The sequence below is a fragment of the Zosterops lateralis genome (genome assembly GCF_965231275.1).
Source record: "Zosterops lateralis genome assembly, chromosome: 3".
NCBI classification, from domain to species: domain Eukaryota; kingdom Metazoa; phylum Chordata; class Aves; order Passeriformes; family Zosteropidae; genus Zosterops; species Zosterops lateralis.
The window spans coordinates 104,111,110-104,137,589 of NC_139764.1; the positions used below are offsets into that span (position 1 = coordinate 104,111,110).

The window sequence follows — 26,480 nt, forward strand, 5'->3', positions numbered from 1 at the left end:
CTGTGCAGAGCCAGCAGCATCCAAGACAAGGCAGAAGCTCCCTCCACAGGTGCCTCTGTTTCCCCCTGACACACACAGCAGCTCCTTGCTGGACGTGTGGCACTTCTCTGACTTACCCAGGTTGCTCTCCTTGTGCAATGCAGCTGCTGTTCAGAACTGTCCAGGCTTCCTTCAGTCCATCAGACCTTTTGGGCTGCCCAGCTGAACCCATATCTCCCAGAAGGGAGCCTGACTCAGGCTTAGCCTGACTTAGGCTGTCACCCTAATCCCTGATCCATCCTCCTCCTCCTCCTCTGCCTGGGGCAAGGGGATCCCTGGCAGGTGAAGGCAGCCCTGCCTGGAGTAAAACCCATCTGATTCCTGCTGAATTCAGGTGCCCAGTCCTCTTGCAGAAGGGAAGGCAGCTGATGTTTCCTCCTGCCTCCTCCCTCTCCTCACTCTCACAGGTCATCTCTGTCCCTGAAACACTGTGGCAGTGATTAAGTTACAGGCAGATAAAATCCTGTGGATGACAGCCCATGACTCCCCAGCAGACCCAATGGGGCTGCAGTCCTTCAGAATCTTAATGGCCATCTTTTTGATATTTTGGGGACTTTAGAGCTATTTTTCACAAGTCTCTGAAAGGTCTGAAGTGCACGACAGGAACCTATATGCTGGCAAATGCTTCATCCTTGGAAGTGTTTGCTTGGAATTCCAGACCAGCTACAAGCCCATGGTGGACATGGACCCAGCAGGATGGTGTTCATCCCAAGTTTCACAATTATTAGGAGAGAAAGTCCCAGAATTGTGGACTTTGCACAGACAAGATTGATTCTGGGTCTTCCAGTAAAACACCAGAGTAGCAGGAGGCAAAACCCTTGCCTGTTATATCAGTAATTCCACCAGCTTCACATTATAAGCTTAAGCCAAAATCTCCTCCGTCTCCCTCAGCTGCCAAATGCAAACAATATAATTGTTTACAATTATGTTATTCCAAACATTAGTAAAATAATTACTTCTCTGCTAAAACCCAGCAACATTTGTTAGTAGCTAGCAAGGCTGTCTTGTTTTTTCCCACAGGCACTCTCTTCTCAGACTCTCAAGGTTCATTTACTGGAGGCACTCCACAAACCCCACCACAAAGCAAACAATTTTCCATCTCCTGCTCTGCTCAAGGGAAAAATCCCACTTCACCTGCAGCAGGGAGGGAAGCAGCCTCTCACATAAAACCTGGGATATAAAATACAAAACCAGGAGCATTTTGGTCAAAAATTGAACCACATAGATATGGAAAATCTTGAGCTTATTCTTTCTTTCTTTCTCAGCATATGTTTCTGTCCATTTAAATGTGTGAAAATACAGATAGATCTTGTCTCAGTGGACAGATCTTGACTCTGTGTACAACAATTCCTATGCAATATAGAATCTTGGGGAGTGACTTTCCATTATATGACAGCGAACTTCAGGAAAACTGAATTTCATCAGATGAATGCAAGAAGAGATGACTGGGGGAAGCCAAACAACATGTAAGTGGAATATTCCTTCATGTCATCAAACCCTGGTGATTTCCCAGTTTTTATAATGAAATCTTCACTGTTTTCTAAAGGCTTTGCAAATGGACCTCCCAAGTGAAGGCACTTTGAGCAAGACTGCCACCATGGGCACAGAAATAGCAACACCAGCTTAGGAGGCAAAGAGAGGGATGCTTTTTTGCCTTCTTTCAGACACACACAGACAGGAGGATAAGAGACACCCCACCTCCTGCTAGCCTCTCTTTATATCAAGATGCTCCTGAAAGCATGAGGGACTACAGGCAGAGAGAAGGAAATGTCAGGATTAAGGACATGAAACTGCCTTCCTCCCCCAGGCTGGTGTAAGCGAGCACAGCCTGAGGCTGTACAGAGCCCTCACACTGGCAAGGAGAACTCCAGAAGGAAAATGCTGAGTGCAATAGAGAATTAGGGAAGATGCAAACAATATTGGCTGTGACAGACTTGTCTCAGCTGAGGCAGGATCACATTCCTGGACCTTCTCTCTGTATAAATGACAGTAAGCAAGGAGCTGGAAAAATTGCAGCACTTTGTTTTAGTGCTCTGCCAACCTGACTGCTGCGTGCTTTTACCAGACAAGCACAACATTTGCTACCTAAATTATATTTCACCAGCTAGACAAACATCCCCCTCTCTCTCCATCACTGACTAGGAGGTTAAATATAAACTGTTGACAATCATTTACTATGTCCCAGGGGTCTTCACGACGACTGAGTGGCTATTCAGCTTTAAGTGCCCACCTGAGATTCCTGAACCTAGTTGCATCCTTCCTAATGAGCAGCTGAGTGCAAAAAAATACCAACCCTGACCACTGACTGATGCTCAGCAAATGTCCCACTGTGGTGATGCTCTTCTTTCGAGCCTGAAATATCTCTTGCTTCTCTGCCATTCTTCAGTAATACCAGCAACTCCCTTCTTTTCATCACCAAGAATTTTTACTGAGTTCTACTTCCTTTCAGTGGAAATGTATTATGTTAGCCTGACCTTTTGTATTAAATCCTGCCCTTATCCAACCCTTTTTCAGGCAGTAAGCTGGCTGTGTGGCTGAGGAACCCCACCCTACCCTATTCTTCCCTTTTGAAGCCCTTAGGGTAGGGGATTAGTCATGCCTCTTTATCGTGCCATTTGGCCACTATGAAAAGGAAAAAGGAATTTTCATTATTTTATTTCATTTAACCTAATGGAATCATTAAAGAGAAATTAATATTGTCAGGGGAAATTTTTTCTTAATGAAAAATGTAGTTTTGTACACGGAAAACACATCTAAATCCACCACAATAAATTACTATATTAAGTCATAAGTGCAATTTGAAATACATCAAATATATGCAGAGAAACAGAATCGGGACTTTTAGTGGAATCAGACTTAGCATATTAATTTCTACTCACATTCTGTGGAACAATAGAAAGATTATTTTTAGTTCATGGCCATTTGGTTCGTGACCCAGTGGAACAGGATTTCCCCCCCACCCCCTGCCTTTTTTTCCCTTTTTTATGTAACTTAAGGGGATATTTCTGATGATTGTCCTGAAACTAGCAATTTCTGATTCTCTTGAGTTAGTGTTTAATTTGTTTTATGCTGTTAATATAGTTCTACATAAAGTGACAAAGAAAGGAGGCAAAGTGATACACCTCCAAGTGCTAAAAAATACTGGGTTTAGTATATAAACCCTGTATTCAAAGCCATAAGGCTGTATGCCTAGACACTTACCTTTATGCATTTCAATAGTTTCATTAGACTAGTCATTTTTATAAAACCCAATACCTTTGTAAGTGTCTGTAAGATCAGGCAGCCTGCTTTCACATCTCAGTGCCACCAACTGGTCAAAGATTAATTAAAAATTATGTGAATACCAGCTTTAGGTTCACAAACTACCCTTTGTCCCTCTTGAGAGGTGCTTAAAATTGCCTTCCTTGGGAAGGCATGGAAAGGTTTGCCCAGTAGAGGGATACTAGGACAAAATAAACTCAGCCTATGAAACCCAAAGGGAGCTATTATATGCTTCACACATTGGAAATCAGGGAATTCATTTAAGAACATGCATAAAGATTCAGAAAATTTTTCTCAGCTACCACTTTCAGAAAAGTCAAATTAAGTGTGTTGGACACTGGAAATGAAAGGACACTGGAAATGAAAGGGAGCAAAAACTACCCCATTCTGGCAGGGGGTCTGTGAACACAAAACCATTTCCAGATTTAAGAAATACTTCAATTAAATTGTTTCTTAGTGCTCATTTCCAGTGAAAAAAAAAAAATGGAGGTTTTTTTCATTTTATGTTACAACACAAGAAAAATGTGGTGGATTTAGGCCAAAAGGCAATAATGGTATGACAAAAGTAACACCAACATGCACTAAATTAAAATAATAAGGGAAGGAGTGGGAGAAAAGAACAAAAAGAAAGGGACTTTCTAAGCACGGCAATAAATAACCTCCCTTAAACATGCTCTGATACAGCTAAACAAGGTATGACTGCACTTTTCAGCTTTCTCAGTAAATCTTCAACAAGCTGAAAAGTGAGCAGGAAGTCTTCATCCCTCCCAGCATCCTCTGGAAGATCCTGTCCTTGCTCCCTACACTCCATGCTCTGAGTCAGATTATTTGCAGCACCACTTGCAGTTCAGTGTTTCTTCTTTGCAGGTGGGTTCTTGTCCCCTGTGCACAGAAGCAGGGGCTGGGTCACAGGGTGAGCAAACCCAAGTGCTGCTGCTGCTGTGGCCAGACTCGCATTTCTCCATCCACAGTGAACAATCAGCGAGACAAACGTGTTGGGAAATAAAGCAGTGCTGGGTTTCATTAATTCAGATTCTGAATTTCATAAATGGAAGCAGACATCCTGGCCAGTCTGGCTTTGCCACACGGTCTTGTCCTAATGATGGACTTTGCTCTGGGAGACCTATTCCCTAAACCAATGGGAACCAGGTGAATGGGAAAAGACAAACCTGCAATTGTCAGAGGAGAAAGGATGGGATTTAGGCAGAGGCCATCAGAGATACAGGAAAGTACCAGCTTGAAAAAAAATTACTCATTCAGTTCTAACAGCTAGAGAAAGGATAACACAATGGCAATTTCTGCTCAGGTGAAAATGGAAAGCAAAAACAATGTTGAGTTTGTTAGCAAAGGAAACTGAGTAGCTCTCCATGCATGGCAGAAGGACATAAAGGAACTTCTTTGGGACATGGCTGCTCACAACACTACAGAGACATAGCTGCAAAAGGGAGGGAAAAGAGAGCAGAACCCTGGGGTTTGATCAATACTGTAAGTACTAATAATCTTATTGTTAACAGCTATTATTGATATGTGGCAATGCAAAGTTTTCCCTGGAAAATCACTTCAGACAAATGTGTTCCCAGTAGGAAAGAACAGTCTGTTGGAAAGGAAAATTACATGGGAAACACATGCAGTGAACAGACAGAATTATATGAGAACTACACACTAGGAATATGTGAACTCTTCCCTTTCCCTTAAGGCACCTAACATAGAAAAGAAAGGGGCAGTTCTCCCATCAAATGGATGCTCCAAGAATCTTGTGGCAAAGGATCTGGGCCATCAGCACAGAAAACCTGTTCATCTGCACATATTCCCAGGGATGAAGTTGCCCATAGGGACCCCCTGAGCACAAACACAGGTTGATGACAAGCAGTGGGAGCCAGGACTGCATATGCAGTCACTCATATCCAAAAGCAATTGCATGAGAAAATTTAGGGAAACATCTTTAAGATGATGCTGCCTGTATTACATGTCCTCCTGCTGGCCAGCCTTCCCTGGACACATGAGAAGCCACACAGCAGCCATAAACACAAGGACCTGACACGTACCTGCCTCAGTTCAGCTGCTCTCATCATCAGGGCGAAAATACATATCTGGGGAAAGGGTTTCTGCAGTGTGAGTAGATTAAAACTACTGTTGGGATGAAGAAATCAGTTTCCTGGGACCTTATATTCTGATTAATTAGAGCACCATTTCAACAAGGGATAAGGGCTCAATTTAAGGAGGCAATTACCAAACTCCAACACCTTCCAGGATACTTTAAAAATCAATTCTCATCGCAGATATCTCTATAAAAATAACTGTGCAACTGTGTTGCATTGGCATGAAAAATACTGTGTAACCTGAAAAGGTAAAAGAAAAAGTCTATTTGCAAAACTCTGGAGCTGAAGGGATGGATCTGTAGTTCTGGTACTGTTAAGCAATCCTGCAAGAACCAAAAAGTATCTCCAGTTTATAAAGACATTTCAGAAAAACAGAAAGCTTCCTTTTGGAATGTATCAGATAGCACATATTTTTAGAAGCTGCTTAAGGAAGATGATGTCACTGCATTTGTAAAAAATGCTCTTCTTTACAATGGACCAATTTGCAGAACAGCCCAAAATTTTTGAATAAACATAAACCCCCAACTCAACAGCTGCCTCATTCAGATCAGCTGGCTTCCAGCAAGTCTCATTAGCAATTTCCCAAAATTAGGGAAAAGGCAATCCTGAAAAAGACTAAACACTCTCAGCATAATTTCTAGAGGTTTGTTTCGTTTTGTTTGTTTGTTTTTGGGTTTGTTGTTTTTGGGTTTTTTTGTGCGTGTGTGTGGTTGCGTGACAACAGCCAGAATGTAACTTGTTTTGTTTTATGCATAATGAGATCACTAGTGAGATCACATTCAAAATGCTTGTATGATTGTGTGGAGGCCACGTATCCATTGAACAAAGTGGTAGGTGAGAAGCTGGACATGACCTGGCCAAGTGTTCTCACAGCCCAGAAAGCCAAAAGTGTCCTGGGCTGCATCCAAAGTACCAGATGAGGGGGAATTCTTCCCCTCTGCTCTGCTCTGCCCTGGGGAGACCCCACCTGCAGTGCTGCATCCAGCCCTGGGGTCCCAGCACATGGGACACGGACCTGTGGGAGCCCAGAGAAACCCACCAAGTTGATCAGAAGGATGGAGCGCCACTGCTATGGGAAAAGTCAGAGAACTGGGGTTGTTCAGCCTGCAAACAAGAAGACTTCAGGGTGACTGTCCTGGTTCTGGACAGGACAGGGTGAATTTTTTTGCAAAAAATGTGAGAGGGCATGGCCAGGACCTGGAGCTTATTCTGTCCCACCCTACAGTCATTGCCAGGGGTGCTGGGGGAAGGGACTCTCTTTTGGGGAGAAGGTGTTCCTTCCAGTCTGGTTATTGTCTGTTCTCAAGGGGTTTCTGTGTGAATCATTTCTTTTCTTCTACCCTCTGTCATGAGTATTATTCCTGTTCCTGTTTGTTTTCTTATCTCGTTGATGTTTCCAGTAAATTGATCTTATCTCAGTTTGTGATCTTTACCCTTTGTGCCTCCAAGTCTCAACTCCATCCCACTGCAGGTGGGAGGGGGAAAGCTGGGGAGCAGGAGGGAGGAGCGTGTGGTTTTTGAGAATCTTGGCGGGCACACTAAACTGGGGGACTGCCATTCCTGAACCATGAACGTGATCCAGCTGAGGCCTTCCAGTACCTGAAGGGAACTTCAAGGAAAAGTAAGGCAAAACTATTTACAAAAGCATGAGTAAGAGGACAAGGGGGACTGTGTTCAAATTGAAAGAGAGGAGGTTTAGATTAGATATTAGGAAGAAGTTCTTTACTGTGAGGGTGGTGAGGCACTGGAACAGGTTGCCCAGGGAAGTGGTGGGTGCCCCATCCCTGGAGGTATTCAAGGAAAAATTGGATGGAGCTCTGAACAACCTGGTCTAGTGGAAGGTGTCCCTGCCTACAGCAAGGGAGTTGGAATTGGACCATCTTCAAGGTCTTCTTCCAACCCAAACCATTCTGTGATTCTGTGGAAGTTTGTTCACCAGACTTATCTCACATGGGCTGTTGAAGCCACCCAGTCTGGGTCTAACAGGGCACTGTGGCTCCTGGACAGTTTCTGGCTGCCTATTGCTATGGGGAGTAGGGATGCACAAAGGGAAGAAGATCAGTCCTACATCACCCTGCAGCCAAGGAAGAGCAGATTTCATGGGAAGGCAACCTGACAGCCCACCCATGAGGCAGCAAATATGCATTCCCAAACTGAAAAAATAATTAACCACCTAGGTTCTTTTAATTAAGATCTTGACTTATTCACCACTCCAGGATATGCAGATGTTTGGCTGCTGGGATGTATCAACACACCTGAACACTGGAGGCAATTTGTGTCTTGGTTTCTCTCAGCAGGCAGCAGTCTCATCTGTAAGACCCACACATCCCATCTTAGCACATTGGCCATGTCTATGAATGGGAGACTGTTATTAATGACACCTCTGCTGCTGCTTTGGTGGAGATTTTCATATACAAATTTCAGAATGTCAAAGGTGTTTGGCTGTTCTGACATCCTAGCATCAGCTAAGTGCCAAAGCAGTGCAGCATGTTACATTTAAGTAAGGAGATAAAGGTTTTGCCTCAAGGATATGATGTTCCGAAGGCAGAGAGAACCTGATGGGAAATGACAAGGAGCAGTGGAGAAGGCAGGGTGGGGAAAAGAAAAAAAAAAAGAGACAAACAGAGAAGGGAAAGGGCATGGGACTGTCATGGGAGGACAAGCCTTCATTTTTCATTTCGGTATGCAAGATGTTTTCTATGGGTTATCTCTCTTTAGGATCTTGTAAGTTATTTTTCTTGATCATCCTCTAATCATCCCCCACCTCCTCAGGACCATGTTTTCCATACTCTGCACGATAATCAGTGGGTCTCATATAGAGGATGATGCTACTGTGTAAATGCAACTGCTAGAGCCCAGTCCCTAAAGAGCAGGAATCACTTGGCACTGGAAAAGATGAGATTAATGGCAGAAACTGCACATGACTGTAAACAAATTTATCCCTTCAGTTTATCCCTCCTCTTCTTTGGTTTCTGTTACTTAGGCCTGTGAGATGCAACATCTCTGACTAGAAGGTATCTATTCAAATCAATGCCTTCAGCTTGAACTAATAACCCTGCCACCATCACAGCACCTGGACTGCCTCTGACACATTTCTGTTCATGAAGAACAAAACAACTTATTTTATAGCAGACATTAAAAAAATCCCTGCAAATTCATTTTGTTTGTCTTTCTCAGAAATGAGACCTAGGAGATAATAATTACAGATTAAACAATAAAGTGGGTGTCTCCTCTTTCTGTCCCACGCTGCCTCCGGTATTGGTGGCTCTGGAAAATTTTCATTTGTTCTGCAGGTAACTCAAGTTATCTAGTATTGATTATTATAAAGGTATAATAAAATTGTTACTGAAATTCCTCTTCACCCCTTGACACTGGCGGTTCTGTTCAGATTGCTTTTGGATTTCACTGTAATTTACTAATTCAGGGGTACTTGTGCTGCCAGGTCAAGATTCTGCTCTGACTGATGAAAGAAAAGATGCCCTAAAATGGAATAGTTTATTAAAAGATAACTATAATACAACTAAAAGCTAAAGCTTCCATGACAAAATAATAAACCCTTGAAAACAAGCGTTACAATGGAAAGCCTGACACACCTCTGTTCCTGAGGAACAAAACCACTTATTTTATAGCACACTTAAAGAAAAAAACCTGCAAATTCATTCTGTTTGTATTGCTTAGAAATGAGACCTAGGAGACAATAGGAACAGATTAAAATGTTTAAAAAAGCTCGATGTATTAATTTTAAGTACATACTTATGTTCAGTATGTACATATTACATACATAAAACTCTGTTATTCTGAGAGCTTGACTTTCCATATTGCAGTGAAATTGTTTCTGCAATTTACACTGAGATTTTCTGCTACAGACAGCTTACAGCGTGTCAAAGCAACAGAGTCATGACAATGTCATGCAGAAACTTCAGCACTGCATCAAATCAAACTCACAGCATATATTCAACAGGGTGGCCACGGTCACCAGCTCACAGCCACGTATTAATGCAATAACAACAGAGCTTTGACTTGGAATAAATATACATAATTAGCACATTGTATTAACGTGGCAGTATGGATACTATTCCTGTATATTTCTTCTTAATATGATGGACATTAACTGGAGTTTTCTTAATTCCACGCGGAGAGGATCCATCTCACATGGAGCTGTGCTGTCAGACAAAACGGCGGATGAAGGGGCAGCGCCAGCAACCCCCAGCCAGGTGCTCGGGCAACCTGCTGCCTTGCACTGTCATCTCGATGGACCAGAGGGTTCAGCGGGGAATGCCGAGCCCCCGAGCCCCTAAATCACACCGAGAGGTTCGGGCCGGCGCGTCTGTGGGCGGGACGGGACGGGACGGGATGAGACAGGACGGGATGGGATGGGATGGGATGGGATGGGATGGGATGGGATGGGATGGGATGGGATGGGATGGGATGGGATGGCAGCAGCCCGGTGGGGCCGGACGCCGAGGGTGCAGGGCTGTTCTCTGCCCTGAAAAGGTGCGGGGGAGGAAAGAAGGAAGGATGCTCGTCCCGTGGCGGGGAGCAGGCCGGGCGCGATCCCCCCGCTAACCTTACCTGCGCCGTGCGCCTTTGTTCCTCCGGCTGCCGCGCCGGCAGCGCCCCGGCCGCCCGGCCGCCGGCCCCCGCCGAGCCATCCTCCTCCTCCTCCTCCTCCTCTTCCTCCTCTTCCTCCTGCGCCTCCCCGGCGGCGCGGCGGCGGCGGGGGGGTCCCGGGACGGCCCCTCGGTCCCGCAGCCCCCGCAGGACGAGCAGCGCGGCCGCGGCGGCCGCCAGCACCAGCGCCGGCCAGAGCAGCGCCAGCAGCCGCCCCGGCAGCTCCCCCGCGCCCAGCGCCATCCGCGCCGCCGGCCCCAGCATGGCCGCGCCGCCCCCGCCGGGGATGCTCCGACGCTCCGCTCTCAAAGTTGGAGCCGGAGCCGGAGCCGCCGCCGCCGCCGCCCCGAGCGGCACCAGCGCGGCTGCGGAGCGGAGCGGAGCGGGCGGGGGACCGGGCGGGGGATGCGGGGGGGCCCGGGGGGCGCGGACACGTCGGTGCTTACGGGAGCCTCGTGGCGAAGGGCGGGTGCGCCGTGCGGGGGGCGGGAGTGGGACCCCGGGCGCGGCCGATGGCTGGTGCGCGGGGAGGAAGGGGTTAACGCACGGGATGGGTCTTCCCTATGAGGAGGATGATGAGAGTGGTACGCGATGAAAGGGGAAGGCGATGCGATTCGAAGCGGCGGAGCCGCGTTGGTTTGAGAGCAGATGTTTGGGCGAGGATCGAGGTATACAGTTATAACACAGGGATGCTCACAAGTGACGCTTTTCTGCAACATTCCCCAGTCTAGACAGAAGAGTCTTTAGGGATGTCCTTGTGTTGTCAGGCAGCGCTACAAACATGTCGTTCTCGAGCCCCGTCGCTGTGATGATGACAGGCGCTGCCATGTAACGCAGCGCGAGATGCGCTCTCCTCTCGGGCTGATCCTCGGCAAAACAGCCTTTTATCGCCGCCGGCAGAACGCGGAGCAGAGCGCCTCCAACACAGACCTCTTTGCCGTGCAGGATGGAAAATTTCTCCAGCCACCTGATGAATAAGTGTAGATGATGCTCTCAGAAAGTCTTTTTTCTAAGTCACCGCGTTTCTTTTAGAGTGGAAAGCTCAGTTTTGCCTCTGTCAATCTAGGGGGACAACTTCTGAGCAATAAATGAATATTGAATAGCAGTGAAGGGAGGGAGTTGCTCATTCTCTCATCATGGTTGCATCTTCCACCTGGCACAAACACAGTGGGACTCACCAGGGGCCATAACTACGAAAAAATAAAGTAAATAAAGCTTATTTAACTAAAACAGCATAAAAAGTCATGTTTGTAGTAAAGCCAGCACAGAGAAAAGGCTGGTAAGGGAATGACTTTTATCTGTCATGGCTTTATTTCACGCCCAGCAGGGGCTGCTCTCTCTTGAGTGTGGATGCAAGTGCTGGAGCTCAAACTCAAACCCACTGAAAAGATAGCAATGGGGAAGGCTCATTAGCCATCCTTCCACTGGATTACCAACTCTTCAGGGAGAAAAGATTTATTATTCCCATGTCCTGGGCCTAATTACAATTAATCCTAAACAAGTCTAGGTTATGAAAGCACAATAAGGTGTTTATAGCACTCTAGAAATTTTCAGATAAAATACAGGAGAATTGTGAATAAAATGATGTGCTGAATGGCCTTATGGGGAGAAGAAGGTTTTGGGAGGGAGGGAGGGAGAAATGCTTAATACATAGGAGAGAGCTGTGTGGGTAAGGTGGTGCTTCAAATACTGTTGTTGGGATGGGAAGCTTCTACTTAAACACGGATCACGCAAGTTATCATTTTCTGTCTGTATCTCATATTGCCTGTCTTCTAAAAATCAGCACTGAATAATCTTGTGGTCCAAAATCTCAGGAATTTGAGTGTTTCTGTTCCCAGGCCTGATATTGGTGTCTTGTGAGAGTATGTCTATCTTGCACCCATCTGGAGCCCTGAGCTGATAACTGAGTAGTCATGTGCAAATGTCAGATTCCAGGGGACTTCCTCTATAGTTAAAAATGGCAGTTATGTGGTCAGTTTAGATACTTGTATTTTTTTTCCCTTATCTTGATTTTTATTTTTTACCCTTCTTTATTTCTAAAACGAAGATACATCTCTTCAGGTCCAAGCTGTTAAAATGCATACAATCTATACCTCAGCTCATACATAAATTCACTACTTTCAGCTCATCTAAATGAATTTGTTTTTCTTTTCCTGAAGAAACATAAGCTGAAAGACATTTCAGGAGTCAGCATTGCTTAATTGAGTATGAGATAACTGCTTTGCACCATTCCTTTCTATTTCTTTTTTCTTCAATAGAGGCAATTACTGTGGCTGGCCTCTAATGGCATTTATTTAAAAAGATAAGCATCATCATATTAGACCTTTTTTTTCTAGCATTATTACAGGCTCATTTGGCAGCATATCTCTTACACCACTGCTCTATGAAAATAGCACAAATTATTATCATGTCATGTTATATGGAAAGACTGAAATTTTATTGCAAACATGAGGAGGTATTTTTCCATTTATGTGTGACATGAGCTAATGGCAAAATGTCAGATGGGGAATTGTTCTCCCTTCATACCTGGACAGAAAGTCCAATAATTAGGAGCTGGAACCACCTATCTGTTGTAGATCAAAATGTAGTGGATTTTCACTGACAAAATAGTGCAGATACTAATGCCTGATGGGTTCTGGTCAAACCTGTCTGCTTCTGTGTTGAGTTTGTCATTCAAGGTGCTGAAATTATGAAGGTAGGCTTTGGCAAGTTTTCTGGAGAAAAATCCAGTCTTATTTTAATGTTTAAGTTAAGAAGGCTGTTTGATTTTGACAAAATCATATGTCAACTAGAAAAAAAAAGGCAAAGTCTTGGTTTGCGTACTTTTCATGGTAAAGGCAAAGCAGAGTTTTCTAACTGAAATTAAAGCATTATTTTTATTTCCATTTTCTATTGAATCATTAAAAAATGAAATTTTCTAAAAGAGGAAGGAATTAATTTATTTTTTCTCATCACATTTCACAGAAATTATAAGGTTCTGATCTGATATATTAACAGTAGACTTAAGGATTCTCCCACAGAAGCCAAGAGAAATGCCCAACCCTGACACTGTTCCTGTTTAGTCAACAGCAACAGACTAGATAGAAAAATTAGTGATTTCAAACAAGTCAGAGATACAGAGAGGAAGCTTTTAAATTGCCCCAGCAAAACCATCTTTTGAGGTCCCATTAAAACCACATTTTGAGGGGCAGTGAGGATACCTCTTTAATCAGACTCCCTTAACCTTAAGGGGTTCAGAAAGCTTCATCTGAAAGAAGGCAGGTGAGTTTTGTTTCTAAGCAGCTGCTCAGAAATCCCTGAGTAAGGGCAGAGATTGAGCTGTGCCTTCCCTTGGAGGAGCCATTGGTGCTGACCAGGTTGTTCAGAACAGACCCTTCTTGTAGGATCACCAGGCTTCCTTTCTCCTCTCTGAGCCTTGGGGATTCAGGGGAACTGGATGGAAAACAGTGGGGGTTTGCACCCGTTTAAGTGACATGGAGCAGTTTCTGTGTGTCTGAGCCCACAGCTGGGAAAGGTTTTGGGGGAGCACTGTGCAGATGAGGGCAGGAGGATGTTTGGACGTGGCTGAGATCAAAGCACAGGTCTTTGTTTCAGGCATTTGTGGGTAATGAAACGCTGAGTGAGGATGTGTCCCCCAGCAAGGCTCCTCCTGCTGCAGGGCCCTGCTGTGGGCTGGGACCTGCTGCTCTGCTGTAACGAAGCTCATTTACAGGCTGAGATGGTCTCACAACCTGCTTGCTTACAGGCATGAACAGGACATTTGCACCAAGTCCTGAGGTTCATCTGCTGATGTACAGGATGTGTAGTCATCACATATTTGTGTAATTTGCAAACTCCCGTTTTTCCTCCTGTCTGAAGCCGTGACACAGCAGTGACTTTCCATGGAAATGCCTAAAGCTGGTGAAGTACTGAGCTTGCTTAAGCTGTCGAGGAGGAAACTGAGGAAGGTGGAAGCTGCACGCCTGGCAGCAGCGTGACAATAACCAGTAATGAGAGAGGAGTGCTCCATCTGCTCAGACTATTCAGCTCTTTTGCACGGCTGCCCACGTGGCCAGGTATTGGCCATTAAATAAGATGATTAATTCCTTGACAAGTTGGTATCTGGCCTAGCAGTCCTGCATTTCCTTTCAGCATCTGTAGCTGCTTTGAGGAATGCAGCTTTATAGAATTTTACTAATTATCTAATAGCTTTTCAATCTCTTGTTTCAGTACAGGGAACTGCTGTTAATTAATTGCAGATCTTCGGCATACCATTCTTAACTGATTCCCCTAGTAAATATGTTTAACACTTGCCTTGGTTTCCTGTACATGATTCATTCAGTTGGTAAGTGATCCATCTTTGTTTGCTGTCAAAGTCTTTGAGTTGGAAGACTTTAATCATGTTACTTGGCTTTCCTGAATAGAGGGGAGAAATGGAGTCAAAAAAGCACGCAATGGTAACACAGTCGAAGAAAGACCATGGCCTGGGTCCCTTTCACCAATAAAAAAGTTGTGTAAGCTTCAATTTCCCTTTCATTTTCATAAAGAACATACTGGAAACATCTATTCAGCCAAAGACATGAAACTAAAACAAAGAAACAAAAAACATCTTGAAAGGAGAAAAGAAGGCACTTTCCCAGCTTATGCATTAATTAAGACCAGTCAAAGAAAACGGCTTCAAAGGAAGGAGGAAGCCAGTGGTAAGCACGGCTGCAACTGCTTTTAATGGGCTATAGCAACGACATGCATGGCAGGCAGAGCCATAGCAGGCATCAATGCAGCAGTGGCAGTTCAAAGGCGACAGAGAAAAAGTTGGAGGCAGAACTGAAGTTGCTGAATAGTAAAATTGTTTCACTAGCAGATTTGTCAGCTCGCTGTGGAACAAAGGAGCTTGTTTAGCAGAACACGATCAACTTGAGAACCGTAAACACTGCTGGTTTAAAGATAAAATCAAAGGTCTTGAGAGCAAAGCAGAAGTAGACATAAAAGTATGCCTAACTGGCTTTCCTGGAGGTGAAGAGGTTTGCATCCCTGTCAAACAATTCAGAGAGAAGCTGTTAAGTGCCCCAAGTCACTCGCACCCTTGGCACCCACTCTTCCCCTGGGTGGAAGCCTGTGCAGAGCTGCATGAATATACAGCAGGATTGGTAGGTTTTCTGCACATCTCCTCTGTGGTGGTTTGGGAGTCTGACAGGAAAATTCATTCCCTTCCCCTTACAAAAAAAAAAAAAGAAAAAAAGAAAAAAAAATAGGAAAAAAAAGCGCTGAATGCAACCTAAAACATACTATTATAAATATTTTATACAAGTAATAAATGTATTTGTTTAGCAGCAAAAGACAGGGCTTTATTATGTTTTTTCCATGAATATTTATTCTCAGTGCTTTTCAGCCTGTGTCCCACATCCAGCTGTCTGGGAAACCAGCTGGTAATTTGCTGTTTCTTTTGACAAACACTTCAAGCTCATGCTTTAAAGACTTCCTAGGTCCCTTCATCAGCAACCAGCAGCATGAATGCAATTTTACAGGATCATGATGTCTACAGAGAAGTTTCCTAAAATTAAGATGTCTTTTCTTGCTTTATTCCAAATTGGCACATGACAAAGTGAGCATGGAATAAATGAGTGATGACACACAGTTTATTGCTATCAAAACCAGCATTCAGAGAGGTGCAGCTGACACATTGAAGGGAAGGCATCACTACCCTCAGGGAGGCTTTAGTGTCAAAAATGTCTGAATACACATCCACTGATAAACGTGTGGCTACAGTGCAGTGTTCAGGCAGTTTCACATTCTCATTCCATCTGGGTATCAAAGGCATGACTGTCCCTAGATGTGCTCAGATAAGCTTTGTATCTGAAGAGGATCTTCCACTTTGATCTGGAGATGTGGAGGTCTGAAAAATGTACCATATCATCCACCACATCCTCCATGGTTTCTTCTCATGTTTAGTCATCCTCCACATGGAAAAAAACCTACATCTTGTTGCTAATTTAATGTTATCGAGCTATGGTTTCCCACCACTGATTTCTGTGACTTGCTATGACAGCGATATCATTCTTGTGTTCCTCCTGAGAAAGTGCTTCAGTGTCACATGTATGTTACCTCTTAGACTCACTTCTGATAAATAAAATATATTTAAACTTTATTCCTCACCAAAAGGCATTTCCAACAGGTCTCACGATGGTTTTGGAGTGTCTTATTTAGGACATTCCTTGGAATCCTTTTTCTGCATTGTCATATGGAGAGGTAAGATTCAGCCTTTGTAACCTATTAACTTGATCCTAGACATGTGATGTGGGATCATTTTAGCTCTCTTTTCCTCATCAACATATAAAGGGCACCAGTGGAGCTAGCTGCTCATGTTTTTACTGCTTCCTAGCCGGTTTACTAATTTCAATTAAATAAAATATGACTGATTCCTTCAAAGGAGGTGTCACAGCAAAGGGCTGTCTCCTCCATGGCTGGCAGTTGCCTGGGGATTGAGTGCACATAGGTTTGCTCTAATAAGGTCTCTGTCCCATGAGCAGCCAGGCCAAAGGACTACAGTAATCACAAAGAAGATTCTGGGTCTGGCTTTTTAGCAAAAAAACTCTGTTAGCAACTAAGTCCTAAGGTTTTTCAAACTACCATTTTGTCTGGAACCCAAGACTGTGTCTCTGAGTTGTGCCCCAAGGATCCAGACAGTCAGGATTTGTTGGGGTCGTTGCTGTTCTGCTCAGCCTACACAAAAACCCTCAGCCACTTGGGATAAACCCCACATTTATTGTCTCCTTCCACAACCCAGGGTGCCAAGATTACACCATAAGGCATGTGACAATGAAATAAATGACACCGATGGTTTCCCATTTTATAATTGCCATGGCAACTATATTGTAACTTAGACTGATAACATTTCATTTCTGGGGCTGTATCTCTCAAAACATGGCATAATTAACACTCAGAGACATCCCACCAGCCTGCCAGCCACACCATACAGCAACATGTTGTTGCAGCAGTGCTACTGGAGACTCCCATGCACAGGGTTACTTGTTCTTCTGCATTTCTTCACAAATAATGCAGCATTTCAGAAGGGAAGGATGCATATTTGGTAGCTGTTTTTCAGAAGGGAGTACCTTGCAATTTTCTGAGTGTCTGTAGGAGTGTGTGTTTAAGCCAAGTTCAAGTCCCTTAGCGGTTCCCTACTCTTCAGGTTCCTTCACTGAAATGTTGTTCTAAATTTAGGGTATTGAGCTTAAATTCACTGTATGAGACATCTGCAGGGATGAGATGTGTCTTTTCTCAGCCTCCAAAAACTGTGCTGCCTGCAGCTTACTGTGGTCTTTAGATACCATGCAACACGTGCTATTCAAATATGCAAACCAGGAAAATAAGATCTGTCTACCTGGCATGGATCAGAGGCAGTCCTATTTTTAAATCTACCTTGGGAATGTGGGAAGCAAAGTGTCTCAGGTGGCAATCCAGGCTGGAAAATGTAGGCAGTCATACCAAGGCTCGGTTTCTTTATCTGAGCTGTGCTGCTGCTGGGCAGAGCTGTGCTGGCCTCGGGACAGGCAGGAGATGGCAGCTGAAGCAGGAGCAGGTGGCTCCATGCCCAGCTCCATCTGCCAGGTCTGCCCAGTGATGCCTGGATCCCAAGGCCTCCCTGCAGGAGGAGCTCACTTCCCTTCACATCTTGCTCTCACTGAAGCCCTCTTGGTCAAAAACTCACAGCTACTTTTGCCTTCTGCTTTCAGCCCTCCAGTTTCATTTGTGCTTCTGGCCCAAGGCTCGCTCTGAAACCTCCTGAAGACAGAAAAACCGGGAAAGGTCTTCAGCATCTTGATCTCTTTACAGCTCTCCTCTAATTAGCCTCAGGCTGCAGGCAATATTGGGGGAAGGCAGCTCCTATTGAAAAAGGGCTTGGTGTGGATGATATGTCCTGTGGGAAAAACTCAGATCCTGGAAGGAAATGCTGGCTATCATTATGTCAAAGGTCTCTGCTGACACTTCATCATCTTTCTATCTGAAATTGAATCATTTGCTGTTATAAACAAATTCTAAGATGATTAAATGAAGCAGAGGAGGAGCACCAATATTAGCCACATTCTCAGCCTGCAAAAGGGATTTTTTTTTACTTGTGTTTCTGATACTTTCCATTTTATTTCTCAGCTAGAAAACAAACGATGGTTTACATGACCTTTGGGGGCCATGTTCACTTCCCAGCTCTGTTAGGTGACACTAGCCAAGTCATTTCAGCTCAGAAGCTAATAGCTTTGCTTTCACATCCTTTACCTGCTTATATTCTCGGATCAGCATTCCCCAAACTCCACCAGCCCATGGTCTACACAAGGCAACACCACCCCTTGCTCTCCCTGTGAGCCTCGTTTTTAACTTCAGAACGTCCTGTGCCTGTGAATAGCCAGGCACACAAGCCATGAGTTAGTGTGGCCAGCAGGGTCAGCTGGTGTGGCCAGTGGGGTGGGCTGGTGCTCAGGGGGTGAGGTGCAGGAGCAGGAGCTGTTGATGGTAGGATGGCCACCTAAAGCCTTGAGGACAGGTACTTGGAGGAGGAGCACTGGTGTCATGCCAGCTATGAGTATTAATGATGCTTGTTGATCTGGGAGTTCTTCATGCTGTTGAGAGAAAAACAAGCCTTAAAAACTGCCTAAATCCTGAAGCAGAACAAGGTTTAATGTGTATGCCTCAGTATGTCTAATGAGCTTGTTTAAACAGCTTATTGTGTGGTGTGCTGTGCCATTCTCAGTTTGATCCCTCGGCATATACATCCCCCTCATTAGACAGGTGCCAAAGGTGCCAGGTCCTATAGCTCTCAGTAAGAAAATGCTATTAACTAACTGCTCACATAATTCTGTGTCTAAAATGTAAGACATTTCCTTTTCTAATTGTGTTAGTAGGTAGGCATGTTGGTGATGTGAGGCAGTCAGATGTAGTTATAACAGGAAGCAGGAGTGGGATTAAGAAGTTCCAAGTCAGTTGTGTCTCTCAAAATATGGTATTGTTCCTTTGGAGAGCTCATCCATATACCAGCTGCCTCATTTTTAGAGCTGCCATAGACAGGCATGAAGCACAGCATGCCTGTTCTACAGTGACTGCCAGGAAGATGCCCCATGTTGAAATGTTAAAATTGAAAATACATTTGGGGTTATTTCCCTGCCAGTCTTTCCTGGTAGACCTTTGAGCTCAGAAATGCTTCTGCAGAGGATGTGGGTTATCCTTGTGAGGAATCTGAGTACCCAGTGCACAGTCATTTTCAGTTTTCCCAAAGCGGTATTGCTTTCATGTTGGCAGATAGGAGATGCTTGTGGTTAAGAGTGTAATCCAGTTTCAGTAGCAGAATAATATCTCTATTGTTCAGTCTAGTTTTTAATAGCTCTGTGATCCCACAAGCATATAAACAATGGGAACTAAAGTGTAAGACTGGGAAGGTGAAACTGCCCATTCCTTAATTGTCTGTGCACCTTCTCTGTTCATGAAACTGAAGAGCAGAAGGAGGTTCTATTTTCTGCTAAAATTTAATATTGCACGGTATGACTCTGCATCTCAGAGGTGTCATACCACCTTTGATACTTCTGAGCAGGAGGGAAAAATGGAAGCCCTTACATGTCTGTGCCAAAGCAGAGCCCTTCAAAGCACTGAAATAAATGATGCTGGGAAGGCTGAAGCCTGTGACAGGAATGGCAGTCACTCTACAGCATGTCTCTCACCTGGGACAAATCACAGTTATGTGTGGCCAGGCCGTCGGAGCTGACTGCTGCAGACTGTGCAGACCCAGGGAAATCTGAAATTCCAACAGCAGATGGCACAGTCCTAAAACTAAAATCAGGCTGCAAGGGGAAATACTGCCTGGGCTGTGAATCTGAGTGTTTCTTCAAGGGGATCCTGTGCATTTGTCAGCCTAAACATACTGGTTCTGATAATAGTGTAAAATAATTATCAAATAGTGAAAATAATTAGAAAAGAAACTGCATATATGAGACAATCTGATAGCAGTGGAGTTTTGTTTAAGATTCTCAAGTACAGTTGACAGCTTAAGTGTAAATACAAGCTTTTTGCATTCATGCCTGATAAATCACTCTTTTGATCCTCCTTGTATGATCTAGAAACCATTTACAGTGGTCATGGATACAAAGAAATTCTATTTTCTGGAAAGAAAGTAAAACCCCAGAATGATTTAATTGAACACTAATATCTTAAATTTGCTTTTATGTGGACATAATATTTTTGTGTTTCTTAACAACCATCCAGAATCTTACTGAATTAGGTACAAAAAATACCCTGTTTTGTTTGGAATTTCATTAACTAAGTGAGATATGGGTAAATCAACCCCATAGTCCCCAGTCCTCCACATATGAGGAAAGCAGTACAACAGACCTGGCACTTTGGTTCCTTCAGCAATTAGCCTTTGGACAGGCAAATACACTTAGTTTGGCACTTTTTCTACAAACTTACAGAATAAAAACCTAGAGATCTTCCTCCAGTAGGCATTATGGTAAGCCTGGATGTATAATACTGGAAAACCATTTCATGATGTGTAAGGAATTAAGGAACTAATCCATCCTTTTGATGCACTAAGGAATTGCTAGAGGAATTGTCTAGTGGTTAGAGCAGGAAACTGTGAGTCAAGGCATCTGTTCCCCCCTTTGTCAGTGAATCATTTCCTCTTCTTTGGGTCCCACAAAACACCCAGACAGAATCTCTCCCCAAGTAAAATACACTCTTTACTAGATCTGGTCCCCACATAGCTCCCAGGCTTGTGGTAGAACCTTTCACATTACAGTCAGAAAGTTCTAGATGTCAAAATAGAAAGATGTCTTATAGTCTTGTACATGAATTTCCCCTCTGCAGGCTTCACAGAGCCCAGAGCTCTGTTATCAGCTGCCCTGTGAGAGTACATGGAAGAGGCAATCTCTGCATGGTCCTCATTTTAGTAGATACTAAAGTGCAGAAAAAAAGAATTTTCCAGTGGCAAGATTCTGTTTTAGCAGTGTTTGTATTAGCAATGTTTAAGGAGTGAACTATCCACCACTGTTAAGTGTCTCATGACTTTCCTGCAGTTAGAAAGAGAGACTGTTGTATTCAGAGAGAGATTCAATCCACAAATTTTATTTTTTTTCCTCGGGATAGGATGAATTATATTCTGGAGCTGCCTGTCCTCACTGTTCGCAGAAGGAAATGTCAAGCAATTTTACTCCCAACTTACTGCCTCAATTCAGTGCTTAAATGGGCATCCCAAACTCCTGCCATAGGAGTCACACCACATTAAGTAGATATTCTTCCTAATTAGATAATACAAAGAAATTATTTTCTGTGAGGGTGGTAAGACAGAGGCACAGGTTGTCGAGAGAAACTGTGGGTGCCCCATCCCTGGAAGTGTCCAAGGCCTGGTTGGACGGGGTATTGAGCAACCTGCTCTAGTGGAAGGTGGCCCTGACCATGGCAGAGGGTTGGAACTCCAACCCAAGCCATCCTGTGGTTCTGTGATTAAGCACCAACTAAGTCTAACAGTACTGGTCACTGTGTCGTACTTTCAACAACTGCAGTTGTTGCTGCTGTTTTTGTATTTGCCACACATTCCCTGCCTCCCACCACTTCACACCAAGCACAGCTGCTGCTCTTCTGCTCAGGGGTGTTTGCCCAGGAACCAGCATCTTCCCCAAGGCAGTCTGAGGCAGCAGCAGAGAAACAGCACAAGGCTTTACTGCCCAACCACCAATCGCTCATCCTCTCCCACTGCTAATCAAGCAAACAAAAATATGTGCTCTCAGAGATAACAGGGATTAAAGGTTTTGCAGTTATTTCCCAGAGGGATTCCAGGAATTCCCATGTTTGCAGTGATTCCCAGAAGTTTACATCGCAGTTGCTTACTCAGGGAAAGCAGTGGTTTTTGACATTCAGAGAAACATGAGCTCTAAATCAAATAACTTTGTAAAAATATCTCAAATATTTGAGATTCCTCCTTCAAAAATATCTGTCTGACACAAGAGGAGATTAACCTCACCTAACTACAGCTTTCTAAAAGTTAGGCGGGTGAGCAGGAACTGCCAGTAACCAATGGAGGCAGGGAAGTATGAAAGAAATAATGTCTTAAACAAGGGAATGACAATGGCCTATTCTGTTCTTCCTCTGTTTGTCTTAAAAACAATTCCAACTCCAACTTTCTCAGGGAGAAAATAATTTTCAGTTTCCGTTCTCTGTTAAACTTCAGTTTGCATTTTCCTGATTTCTCCCGATTGGTATGGCTTTTTCCTACTCATCTGTCGTCAGAGGCTTGGTTCAGGTGCATGAATGTAGGTACACAGATTTTATTGTTTACATCTGATTTAGCTATTTTGAGCTCTGATTGCAAATACTTCTATGAGTGCTATTTATTGTTCTAGGGTAGAGTAGGCCTAATGAACAGCACCCCAGAGATGTTTATTTGTCCTCTTTCATAGTGGGGACAGCCTGGGGCCACTAGCTCTGGTGTATATATCTATTCTGGTGTCCGGTGTGAGCTTTACCAGCTAGCTCTCTCACCAGTCAGAATATGAAGGGGGCAGCCTTGTACCTTTGATGTTTGGTGGGTCTGAACCTCAGACTGAAACGTGGAAATGGTGTGGAAGAAGAAGGACTCTCACGTGGGAAGCAGATAGGTTTATTCAACCACAACGCCCACAGCAAGAGTGAAGCTCAGGAGCTCGAGTTGCCCATTAAGTACCAGGGGTGTTTCCGGGGCAAGGAGATATCTAGAACCAATCCTGGGGATAGGAGGGAGTGACCAAGAACAGGGGACAATTAGCAGGGTCATCTATGGACAGAAAGGGGTGGGGAAACTTGATACCTTGTTGAATCACCCTGAAGCTCCACCAGAACTCTCAGGCTTTAGGGCATGGTGGCACTGATTGACAAGATCCATCACCAGGGAAACAACACAGGGAATTGGGGATGGGGAGTGTAGGGATAAACCATTACAAAACTAATAACAAAACATATAGAACTTTAGAAAACCCAAAATGCACGCCACAACATCTCCCCCTTTTCTTTTTCTTAAAGAGAAGTGTCTTGGAATTGAGGAGACTTCCAGACTCGAACTATGAGACTGCGTCCCACTCATGGTCAGTGGACCATTCTTCCATCAGATAGGGAAAGGGCCAGTATCTTTCAGGAGGTAGGATTTCATTTTCATCTACCTCCATCAAGATAAATTCTTCTGGCTCCTCTTCATCTTCAGGATCTGCAGGCATGGTGACTCAATTTATCACAGGGGGTGCAGTGTCATTAGGGATTAATTTACAAATCATTGTACAAACCATACACTTAATAACAAAAGGCAATAAGAATTAAAACAATAATGAAAATCAACAGTCCAGCTTTGACCAGAAACTCAGCCCACAGGGAGTCCCCAGTCCAGTAGCAAATCATTCAGCCAATCTTTCAAATTCTTTTCAGCCTCGTTGACCATGTTTAAGATGTTCTGATGGATGTTCTCAGTTACAGGTAAGAGGCTCACTTTCAGCAACACTGTGGCTTGTCCACCTGCTTGTATCTGGAAGCTGGCAAGCAGAAGCAGCTGCAGTATTTTGACAGCCATGGGGATCCCTAATTTGGGTGAGATGTGGTCAGGAGCTGTAAAAAGAACTTAAAACAATGAACTATTAGAGAGACAGTGAGGAAAGGGTAAAAGGAGAAAGAATTTTTTTCAGGAATTTGTTTTTCTTTTTTTTTTCTTCTTCCTGCGCCAGGCTGCAACTGAGACTTGTGATACCTTTTCTTGTGAAAAAGTCAAGTCTGGAACAGAACTTTTAGAAGGAGCCTGAGTTAGATTTATTTTGCAGGAAGGAGGCATGTAGTTATTTTCTCCCTTCTCTCTCTCTCCTTTACCCCCTTCCCCCTCTGGCTCAAGCCACCCAATTTTTGTCCTCACACTGGACGGGCTGGCTCTCCCTCATCCGTTTTCTGAGGGGCTTTTTGGGGTTCTCTCCCTCCCTCCCTCCCTCTCCCCTTTTTTCCTACCCTCCTCCTCTCTCCCATCCTCGCGTCCCCATTGTTTGAATTGGTTAAAGTCCTTTTTGACAGAGCTCGGCAGGCTGTTGTGTCTCGTCTCTCCACACAGCGGGCACAACTCTTGGGTCCTCTGGGCTGATGTGTGGAAAGCAAGCAAGGCACTCGATGACTCTGTGATTGTGGCAGCTTTGGCAGCAGTCTGTTTTCCTTGTAGATCCTCAGATGGGTTTATTTCTGGAGTTTTTTGTTCACACATCTCTAGTATCTCTAGTAACTGGAACGTCAGATTCATGAGGGCTCTGAAAGATCTTAAAGGGTTAACAGTCTGCGTATTGAGGAACACTTGCTTGGCTGCCTCTTTAACTTTTTCAAGAATAGAGATAGGGACATTCAGGGGGTGTAGGACTTAACTCCCACTGCTCTTTATTATGTAGTTGTTCTAAAGTTATTGCAATTTTATTCATACTAGATTCTTTGAGTACTTTATATAGTTCTTTCATTGTACTCTGGGGAGTATTTGGGGTTTGTGTTGAAACCAGGTTGCAGTTGGAATTCCCTGATTTTATCTTATTCTCCACAGTATCGCAACATTCTGAAACAGAGGAGTGAGTGAGGGAGGCATGGGGACCCGGCAGGGGAGCATGGCAACCAGGGGAACCGGGCTGGGGGCCGTGGGAATCCGATGTAGGGTGGGACCCCCGAGCATCGAGGAGAATGGCCTTCCGATGATGCCATCCAGGGAGCAGGCCTTGGGGCAGGGCGAGGGGAAGGGGTTCGGGGAGAGGCAGAGGGGAGATCTTGCGGGAACTGGACAGGAATGGGGTTTGGGACCACGAGGGCAGCTGGGAAGGAGAAAGAGAGTAGAGAGACACTGAGAGATCATGCACGTGGCTTTTGCCATCTTTAAACACCCACGTGGCTCAGTGTGGCATGGAAGGTGTCCAAGCTGAGCACCCACTGGTGCGGTGGGAGGAAGGGAAGCAGCTCACGTGGTTCTCACATGGAGGCAGACAATCCACTCACTGCGTACTGTGGGGCAGCGGGGTTGGTCCAGTCAGAAACCGTGGGGAGTGGGTGAAGGAGATTGTTCTCTCTCTCCACGGTTCTGCAGAGGGGGGGGATTTGCCCTTCGTGGCAGCCGCAGCGGAGTGGAGGAGCCGCCTGTGCCACACCACGCTCCCTACAGGAACTAAGGGAAGGAGGCTCTGCCACACATTTATCACAGTGGGGGGAAGGTGCTCGTGAGCACGGCCGTGTTGCAGCCTCGCAGCTGCGGGACAGAGAAACGGGCTGCCCTTCGCGACCACCTCCACCACCCGCACCATGGAGAGGGGAAGCCGGGCCACTGTGATGAGATGGAGAGCGGCTCCGCCATTTCTGCAAACCGCAGGGGGAGGGTGGAGGCATGCGCGCGCCATCACCGCCGCCAATAGGAAAGGGGTGAGAAACTCGCGCGCTAACCACGCACGTGCTCAGGTAGAGGACTGGGGAAAGGGAATTCGTCTCTGCCATGGTGCCAGGGGGAAAGCGAGTTCCCCTGGGTGCTTTTTCAGCTCCGGGATCTCCCGTGCCACTTGCTGTGCGGGGACATGGAATCTCACTCCTTTTTCTCGCAATTCCTCTGCCTCAGTGGAGGGGAGGGGGAAAGGGAAGGATGCACCCGCACTTCACCATGTTGAGACGCTGCCACGCCACCACGTGGTCCCGGCACAACTCCACTTTTTGTCCGTGCTTTTAATAAAACTAAGAAGAACTTTGGTTTTCGCTCTTAGGGAAGGGGTGGGGAGGGTGCCTTGCTCTGCCTGGCCAAGGCTGAGACGGGAGTCCAGGAAAGAATGGCCGATTCCATCTGGGGGAGAGGGGGAAGACATCTGCGGGAGGTTGGGTTCAGAGGATGCGGTTTTTCCGCTACTACCACGCTGGCGTGCCGGTTTGTCACGGAGCAGGAGGAGCGGGACCAACCCCCCTCTGCCTCTCATAGTATGCCTGCTTTGGGAAAACGGGGAATAGGACTGGGGGAACGAGAGACCTGGAGAGAAGATTTCCTAATCTTTTAATGTCCTTTTTTTCTCATACGGCCGCCTTGCAAAATGGCCCGCATCTGGTGAGGCCATATGACAAATTGCGCGACACGCAAATCACCCCCACGGCTCAAAGTTAAGAAAGTCTCGCACACTGTATCCCAAAAGGCTACACTACCACATAAATCCGCGTATGTATTAGGAAAATAAATGAACAGGAACTTTATAAATTTCTTCAGTTCCTTTTTAGAAAACTTAATATTTGCTTCTTTTAAATCTGTGGAAATTCTAAAGAAAATATTCCTTTGCTCTGCAGAAAAAGTCGCACCCATAACTGCAGAGATTTTACAATACCGCGAAAACTGCAGCAACACCACTCCTAACCACGTGGTGTGGGGGGAGGAGTGCCGCGCCAGCTGCAGTGACAGGGTGTTGCTGTAGAACTAAGAAAAAAGCCCGCGAATCACAACCAGCCTGAGGCCACGTG

General features: G+C 45.0%; 1 protein-coding gene across 1 annotated transcript in view; it reads right to left on the bottom strand.

Moving 5' to 3' along the window:
• LOC310907430 (uncharacterized protein) overlaps window positions 1-10,274 on the bottom strand; it is a gene marked incomplete at its 5' end in the record, with an annotated part of 30,934 nt that extends 20,660 nt beyond the window's left edge. Inside the window, one exon of the mRNA XM_083857645.1 lies at window positions 9,972-10,274. Within this exon, the coding sequence (XP_083713771.1) occupies window positions 9,972-10,274 (303 nt within the window). The remainder of the gene's footprint in view (window positions 1-9,971) is intronic.
• Window positions 10,275-26,480: the final 16,206 nt, after the last annotated feature.